Source organism: Macadamia integrifolia, unplaced genomic scaffold (genome assembly GCF_013358625.1).
Source record: "Macadamia integrifolia cultivar HAES 741 unplaced genomic scaffold, SCU_Mint_v3 scaffold3443, whole genome shotgun sequence".
Lineage (NCBI taxonomy): Eukaryota > Viridiplantae > Streptophyta > Magnoliopsida > Proteales > Proteaceae > Macadamia > Macadamia integrifolia.
The window spans coordinates 788-9,118 of NW_024869507.1; the positions used below are offsets into that span (position 1 = coordinate 788).

Sequence of the window (8,331 nt, forward strand, 5' to 3'; positions counted from 1 at the left end):
TTGGAGAGCGGAAGGGAACGGCGACCAGGTGATGTTTTCCCTCGAAATTTTAAATCCGCGTTCTCGAGTCTTAAAAAAAGTCAAACACTCCATCGATTTAACGTACGGATTAAATCTGTTTTGGTAATCTCAAATCTTTTTCTTTTCTCTGCAACTCTGCAAATTCTAATTCTGTTCTCATTCTTTGATTCAGGTTTCTCTATTGAATTGGATTCAAAGGCGAAATGGGTGGAAGAAGCGGTAAAGGGTGTTCGTGCACAAAGGATGATTTCCTCCCTGAGGAGTCCTTCGAGAGTTGGAGCAATTATTGCAGAGCCTTAAGCGAGACAGGGACGAGATTGAAGGTCCAAGCGCTGAGTCGGTCCATGGATCACACCGAGTTGACTGAAGTGAAGGGTCGGAGTCAACATGAGATGAGGAAGAACCCAAGTTCCTGCTTTGAATGCAGATTCAAAGAACAAAAGGAAAATTGTTAGTAATAAGTATTGGAAAAGGGTTCAAGGTCCTAAGGTGTCGTATGAAATTGTATTGAAATTACAAATATGAAATAAATAAATAAGAGAGACAATAACAACTTAATTTGCTTCTTTAAAATAATTCTTCTTCAACCTCAAAAAGAGATTTTTATTTTATTTATTTTTATTTTATTTTTTTTTATTTTTATTTTTTATTTTTTTTTGGGAGAGGGATATGTATGCCGTTGATATCAAGTATGCTAGCAGATAGCATCAATAGGAACACATGATGGAGTATCATTCAGGAATGATAGCTTTGGTTCCCTTGCTTTTGGAACGAACAAACACAACGCAAGGGTTGCCAAGAACCAAATTGGCACAGCAATCGCGTATCCGATCCATCCAGTGCTACTTATACCCCAGCAAGCAGCAGTGGCAAATGAGGATCCAATAATGAGTGTCAAGCAAAGAATCAATATGTTCCTGTGCACTGGTTTCGTCACCCCACTTGCATAGTAGTGGCGGACTAGAAGTGCAATGGCAACCATCATGAAGATGAAGAGTGTGGAGATGGAGACTAGGTTGGAGAGGATACCAAGGCTGGTGAAGAAGGCAATAATGGCTATAGCAATAAGCACAATTATAGTGGCATTCGTAAGAGTCCCAGTCTTTTCATGGACTTGAGCAAACCATTGAAGAACCATGTGAGTACGAGCAAAGTGGGTCAGATACCGTGCCTGACCGATGGCAATGGATAGCAAAGCGGTGGTCATGCCTTTCAATGCTCCGGCTGCAACAAGATAGCCCAATTCAACCCAACGCCTTGGAATGCTACCGAAAAAGGAGCATCAACATCTAGTTGAGGCCTTAAAGACACCCCGGGCAACATAGGGTGTAAAAGGGGTTAAGTTCTTGGTGTTAGCCTTGGTGAGCCCTTCAATAATGATGAAGAGAATAACAATGATATGGATGATGGTGGTAACATAGTTGAAGCGGGATGAGCCCTTGATACTGAGGATAGCAAGAATATTGTATCCTGCAACCCATTTTCTTTTAGAAATGTCACAGGGGAAGGAAAAAAAAAAAGTTTCCATATTGATTCATTATGATTATTACAATAGCCGTACACAAACATTTTCTTTACTACCATTTTCCTAAATAGTCGATTCCTAACTGAGTACCTTTCTTCAACACTCTCTATAGAAACATTTTAAATTTAGGATGGATCTTAAGCTTCCATAAGAACTTCCACCATCAAGTTATAAGCCTATAAGAAATATGACATGTTGACATACATGATGGTAGAGGTAGGGCCAAAGTTGACATTTTAAAAGATATTAAAAATAGGAAAAGAGGTATATAGAAATTGAGAAAAAACTGATAATTTTAACAAACTACATGACATTAGATTAGAGTGCATGGGTGGGATGTGAATGAAAAATTTAACAATCTAACATGTCGTATGAAATTGTATTGAAAGAGTGGAGAGTGTAAAATAACTTGATCTAATTGTAATGAAAAAAATGCGAACCTAAGAAAGCACAATTCTTATTTGAATGTGTTGATCATGTATACTTGAATATTTGTGAACATGTAAAATATAGTAATTAATTTGATTATGTGCATAAGAATAAGATCTAAACATTGAAATTTTAATGTTAGATGAGCCATAAGAATCAATCATAATGCATGTGGATTCTGATATCCTTTCTTGGATGCAGCTTGGAATCAAAGAATTATAGAAAAATAAAAGGAAATAATATTGTAACATGAGCTAGAGTAGAGGCAAGTAATTGAGGGTCTGATTTATGAATTGATTCCAACCATTCACCCAAAAGACAAACTACAAATATGAAAAAAAAAAAAAAAAAGAGAAGATTTTTTACTCTTTTTTTGATAGAGAAAATTTGTTATGAACAAAGTTTCAGAAAAGTCTAGAAGATGACAATTTTGCTTCTCTAAACTGATTCTTTTTCAACCTAAAAAAGTGATTTTTTTTTTTTTTTTTTTAAATGATGGAGGAGAACAAAAGAGAAATATAGAGATGTCCGTTGATCCCAAGTTCTACAACAAACATGTGCGAATAGCCGAAAGAGAATGGAAAAAAAAAAAAAATCTAGAGAGATAATGGAAGATACCAAAAAAAAAAAAAAAAAATGACAGTGTTCAGGAATTTCATATACCAATAGAATAGAAATTGAGCACGCAGAAGAAGTCTTTCAAACAATCTCATCAGATCCGATTTCTCGAATCGTATCATCATCACCATCATCTGCAGCACAAGCATCAAAAGCAGTAGCAAAAGTTAGGGAAACATCACTACTATTGTCAGCCTTTTCATCAACGAATGAAATTTGAAACCTCAGCAGCTTCAACTTATTCTGAACCATAATCACCAGGATTATTACCTGCAGTAGTAGTAGTAGTAGTGTTACTAGTTTGGCTAGGTGGCTCCGCTTGACCAATTGTCGTCGACTGGGCATCATTTGCTTGATGACTTTTAGGGTCCAATTTGGGTGGCCATGACCATTCGATAGTGTCCCATAACAACTCAAGTTTACAAAGGAACTTCATGATTTTTCTAACTCTTCCTTCACTTATTTCCTTTCCATTCTCACCTTCGATCTCCTTCACTATGGCCATTGGAAGACGGTGGAGGGTAAAATAGAGCATCTTTGCAAAACAATCTTCCATGAAATCAAACAGATCCTTAACCGATCCAAAATTCTGCTGCTCTCGAATGAATTTACAAATGATTGAAAATTCAATTGCAATCAAACTCATGTGTTGTTCAGCCAACGAAGTAAGGAGTAAAGATTGCATAGCTAACTCATCAAAATTATGACCAAAAATTTCTTTTGCAGCATTAATAGGGCACTCGAGAAACCCAAGGACATGATGTAGTATCTCTGATTCAGATTCCTCCTCGGATTTCTTAATCAATGAGCGACTCTTGATTAATACAGGAGAGATGATCTTAGTTCGGAATCAATGGTTGGGATTCTTCCAATTCACCCACACATCTTTTGCTGAGCTCCATCTTGCTTCATCTAACATGCTGCTGCTGGGAATGGTGTTTTGGTCGACAAAATAAATGGTTTCAAATGACTCATTTAAGGCTTCTTCTAATAAGTTGTACATTAGAGATGATTCCCCACAAGAAGCTGCAGGCATCAATTCTGCAAGAATTCTCGAAAGAACCAACACTGATACGCAGGAAACTCTGTATCCATATTTGAAAAATGACAGGAAATCAGCACCAACATTTTCCCGTAAAAATTCTTCTCCTGTAGCTTCTAATTTTCTTATGAAGAGGAAGGCACCTTCTAATTTAGAAGCAGAAGAAGGGTGAGGAGGAGGACATTTAGATATTATTAATTGGATGAGATGATCAGTTGGATTGTCCCCCTTACACCTATTTGTCCATCTCATCATGTCTTTCTCGATCATTTTACTTGTCCAATTCCATAAAGTTTGATCTCCACCCACAAAAATTATTGCCTCCCATTCATTTGTGGGGTCATGGAATTTACGACCAAATAGAATTATATATACCCGCAAGATCAATTTCTTAACATTGTAAATTGGGAGCCCAATGAAGATACTGCTGCATATGTACAACCCCATTTGGGTGCGTATAAGCACATCGATGATGGATTCTATACCAACTTGAAAGACGAGGTTTTTCTTGAGGAATCTAAAAGGTAAGGTCTTCACCTTCAAATATTCTAATTCTATTTGTAAATTAGAATATTTTGCCTTTTCACGGAAACCTTCTATACCTTCAGTGTGGATGAGTAAAGAAAGCCATCTATAGATGATGGAAAAATTACCGACTGCGATGGTTAGAAATTGGGCTACAATTACAATGGGAATCGACCATCTGTAGTCAGAAACACCACCACCACTACTGCTGCTACATAATCTCACATTTTTTAGGGCAATCGACTTTAGAATGGCTTCTAAGACAACTGCTGAAGAAAGGGCAGATGATAAGCCAAAAACATGCTGATGTGAAGCTTCACATAACAATGTCTGAGGGTTTACTGCATAACTGAGTGTATGAAACTTCGCTACTAGATTTTTTAATCTCTCAAGACCCTCTGCATCATCCGTATCTTCAATAAATACAAATTTAGAAAAAACACTGACCAAATCTTTTAGGCCTCTAAACCCTATAGCAGATGACCACATGAACAAAAGCAATACCAAATTGCAGACCATGATGATAACATGTTCTACTGTGAAGGCAAAGATTACACCCGTGCCCATTTGTATACACACATTAACAATCATAGTAATCGTCGTCACACTCATTGCTGCCATGTTTCCGTAGCGCTCGGATGTGCCCATAGTCCCCAGTGAAGGCATATAAAACCCAAGTGCGGTGCACATCAATGCAGTGCCCATGAGCTTGGACAGTTGATCCTCAACTCTAGGCATAGATGTGGTTAAATCAACCGGGATTTTTGTGGCTATTGCTAGCACCGTCATAGTGAATGCATTCATAGTGAACAATTTGCATGGTAAAAAAGGCCTCTTTCGAATGAATAATCCATACACCATATCAAAAGTCATCAGAAAGAAACATACCATTGTTGCGGCTGCGATGTAGAGACCAATCAAAGGAACAGGTGAACCATAAAATGTTGTAACCAGATGTCCGCCCACACAACCTCCTTTGCCCATGTTTCTTCTTCTTCTTCTTCCTTATTAAACAATATGCTCAGTACAAGCATGAATGGAAAATTTTGAAGCAATTATGTATCCTTTTATAGTTGTTCAACCAGCAGGTAGGGACAATTAAAAGAAAAGAAGGTTCAATACTCACGCAAATCCAGATGCCTTAATCACTGATTGGCTAAAGATTTTGGCATAGATAATATAGACTTAAAAAAGTTTAAATCATAAAATGATGGATGGACATGTTAACAAAATTATCCTCTCATAACCTCTTTTTATAAAGAGATACTGAGTTCACAACTAATGAAAATGAAAGGTTAATGGACCATGCATGACTCCTTTTGTTACGAGGAAGGATGAATCTACAGATGGGGCTAGTGAAAGTGGTAACATGATAATACTTATACAAGGAAGGAATCCCATCTTTTGTTTTCTTCTTTTTTAGTTTTCTGAGATGTGGGAATCTCACCTTAACCCTCAAGGAGAGATTCTATATTGACCAAAAAGAAAAGAACAGAAAAGAAAGAATTGCTAAGAAGAACCTGCTAGAATAACAGGCTCTACCAGGTGTAGGCAGCATGGTTTTTAGGTATCGGTATCGTATTGATCGTATTTTGGTTATATTGTATTGGTATCAGTTGAGACCGATCTCAATATCTGGTCGATTTGAATTGGGTATCATATCGGTATCAAGGGTAAAATCGTAAAAAAAAACCTAATTTTAATGGAAAATAAGGATAATATTGACTGATCCAAACCGATACATCTAATTCCGAATCAATACCATATCAGTATCAGCCTAGATACTATTACTAATACAGATACCAATACCAATATCAATATCATATCTGTATCATACAAATATCAATATCAGATCAGTGATACGATATTGGCAGAGGGTAAAACAGTAAAACTATTGTAACATGAAAGGTTAATGGACCATGCATGACTCCTTTTGTTACGAGGAAGGATGAATCTATAGATGGGGCTAGTGAAAGTGGTAACATGATAATACTTATACAAGGAAGGAATCCCATATTTTGTTTTCTTCTTTTTTAGTTTTCTGAGATGTGGGAATCTCACCTTAACCCTCATGGGAGAGATTCTATATTGACCGAAAAGGAAGGAAAGAATTGCTAAGAAGAAACTACTAGAATAACAGGCTCCATCAGTTGTAGGCGGCATGGTTTTAGGTATTGGTATCGTATTGGCCATAGTGGATATATCGTATTAGTGTCAGTTGAGACTGATCTTAATATCTGGTCAATTTGAAATTGGGTATCATATCGGTTTCAAGGGTATAATCATAAAAAAAAAAAAAAAAAAAAAAAAAAAAAGAACCTAATTTTATAAAAAATAAGGGTAATATATTGACCGATCCAAAGCATTACAGCAAATCCTGGATCGATATTGTATCAGTATCAGCCTGGATATAGATACTATACTTAATACAGATACCAATACCAATACCAATATCAATATTAGATTGGTGATATAGATAGAGGGTAAAACAGTAAAAATATTGTATCTTATTGATATCTTTGAGGGTTAAAAGGTTCAATACGGACCAATATATATGGGATAAATATCGGTTTCAGAACTGGCCGATACCCATTCCAATATTGTAAAATAAACCTTGGGTATAGGAGAAACAAGATAGGTGGGGCGGGCTTGGGAGGAAAGAGGGAGAGGTAAAATTACTGCTTTACCCTTTTTAAAATAGTGATTTTCTTTTTTTTAATGTATTGATTGAAGAAAAAAATCAAATGCATCAATGGTCCATAAACGAAAGTTTGCGGATTTCTTCCTCCGCTGCGTGCAGCCTATGCTTAGAGACAGTCCCCTGAAATGATCGCCGCGCGTTTTACAAAATGATAATCTTTTGAATAATAAATGGAATGGAACCGGATGCTTCTAGGATGGGACTCCCAAAGGTACCGGTACCAGAATACCAATTAAGTATCCGATGGAATAGAAATCACTAGTGTCGTTCCAATGGATATATTTTATGTTCTTGTGTTCAAGTTTTATTTGGCTATTATTAATTCTTACTAGTTATTTTTTAGAAGCTTACATGTAATCTTAGAGAGTTTGAAGAAGTAAAACCATGAAATTCATTACGGTTTTGTATATTAAATTTGTTTTCTAAAGTAAGCGACACCTTAGATCTTACGATAATGAAAACAATCTACAAAACTAATAATGGAAGCAACTCAATAAGAATAATTGAAGTTCTTTTCCCTTTTCTGCCGCGCCTAGACCCGTTTAAGAATCAGTACCATCCCATCCCGTTAGTAAATGGGATTAAGATCTAGGTTTGGTCCAGTTAACTAAAGGGGATGGTACTAGGATTGATACCTTTGGTGCTGAGACCGATACCAGGTTTTTAGGAATCAGTATTTATCTTTGTTGGTCGATACTTTTATATCGATTTCAATACTAAGTCGATATTAATCAGATCAGTGATATGATATAGACAGTGTAAGAAACTAAAAATATTCTATTGCATCTATCTTCGAGGGTAAAAATGTCTAATTATGCATATATCGGATATAATACCGGTTTTGAAAATGGCCAGTACCCATTCCGACATTGTAAAATAAACCTTGGGTGTAAGAGGAAGAAGGAAGGTGGTGCAGGCCTGAGGTAGGTGTGTCAATTCGTGGCCCGACCCGACTAAACCGATCGGGACCGACCGTTTATAGACCGGCCCAGCCTGGACCGTTTATTAAACGTGCCAGGCTTGAGCCTGACCCGTTTATAAATGGTCGGTCTCGGTTTTGCTACTTGGACTGTCGGGCGCCGGACCGAGACTGACCAAATAACGCCCGACCGAGACCGGCCTATTGTGCACCGACTTGGCCCGACACTTTAATGATTGTAGAGTACCTATTTTACCCCCCAAATTAAATAATAAAAACTAAAAAGTAAAGACATGTTCACATTTTAAATAATGATTATATTTGGTATCATTTATTGATTTATTGTCATTTTTTTGGGCTTGAATGAGTGGGCCGGAATATAATAACACATTTTAAAGAGGGCCCGTTTAAAAACCGATTAAAGCCCGTTTAACATTAAACATGTCCGTAGCCCGGTTAAGGCCCGACTAAAGCCAGATTAAGATAGCCCGATTATAGCCCGAGACCGACCGACCGAATATAAAGTGTACCATGCCCTCAATAACTATGCC

At 37.0% G+C, this 8,331-nt stretch overlaps 1 protein-coding gene and 1 pseudogene across 6 annotated transcripts; both read right to left on the reverse strand.

Annotated features, from left to right (window-relative positions):
- Window positions 1-715: 715 nt before the first annotated feature.
- LOC122068141 lies at window positions 716-1,602 on the reverse strand (annotated as a pseudogene).
- Window positions 1,603-2,572: 970 nt separating this feature from the next.
- Window positions 2,573-5,257, reverse strand: LOC122068142. 6 transcript variants are annotated; one of them, XM_042632010.1, is made up of 3 exons: window positions 5,049-5,257; window positions 2,864-3,516; window positions 2,573-2,727 (listed from the first exon to the last, which is right to left on the reverse strand). In XM_042632010.1, the coding sequence occupies exons 2-3, from the start codon at window positions 3,276-3,278 to the stop codon at window positions 2,675-2,677; spliced, it is 468 nt and encodes a 155-aa protein (XP_042487944.1). In that variant the 5' UTR covers window positions 3,279-3,516; window positions 5,049-5,257; the 3' UTR covers window positions 2,573-2,674. The 6 variants fall into 6 exon arrangements, 5 of the variants coding, with proteins under 5 accessions (XP_042487944.1, XP_042487943.1, XP_042487940.1 ...); XM_042632009.1 differs by having other exon boundaries at window positions 2,864-3,519; XM_042632006.1 differs by having other exon boundaries at window positions 2,864-3,634.
- Between the last annotated feature and the right edge of the window lie 3,074 nt (window positions 5,258-8,331).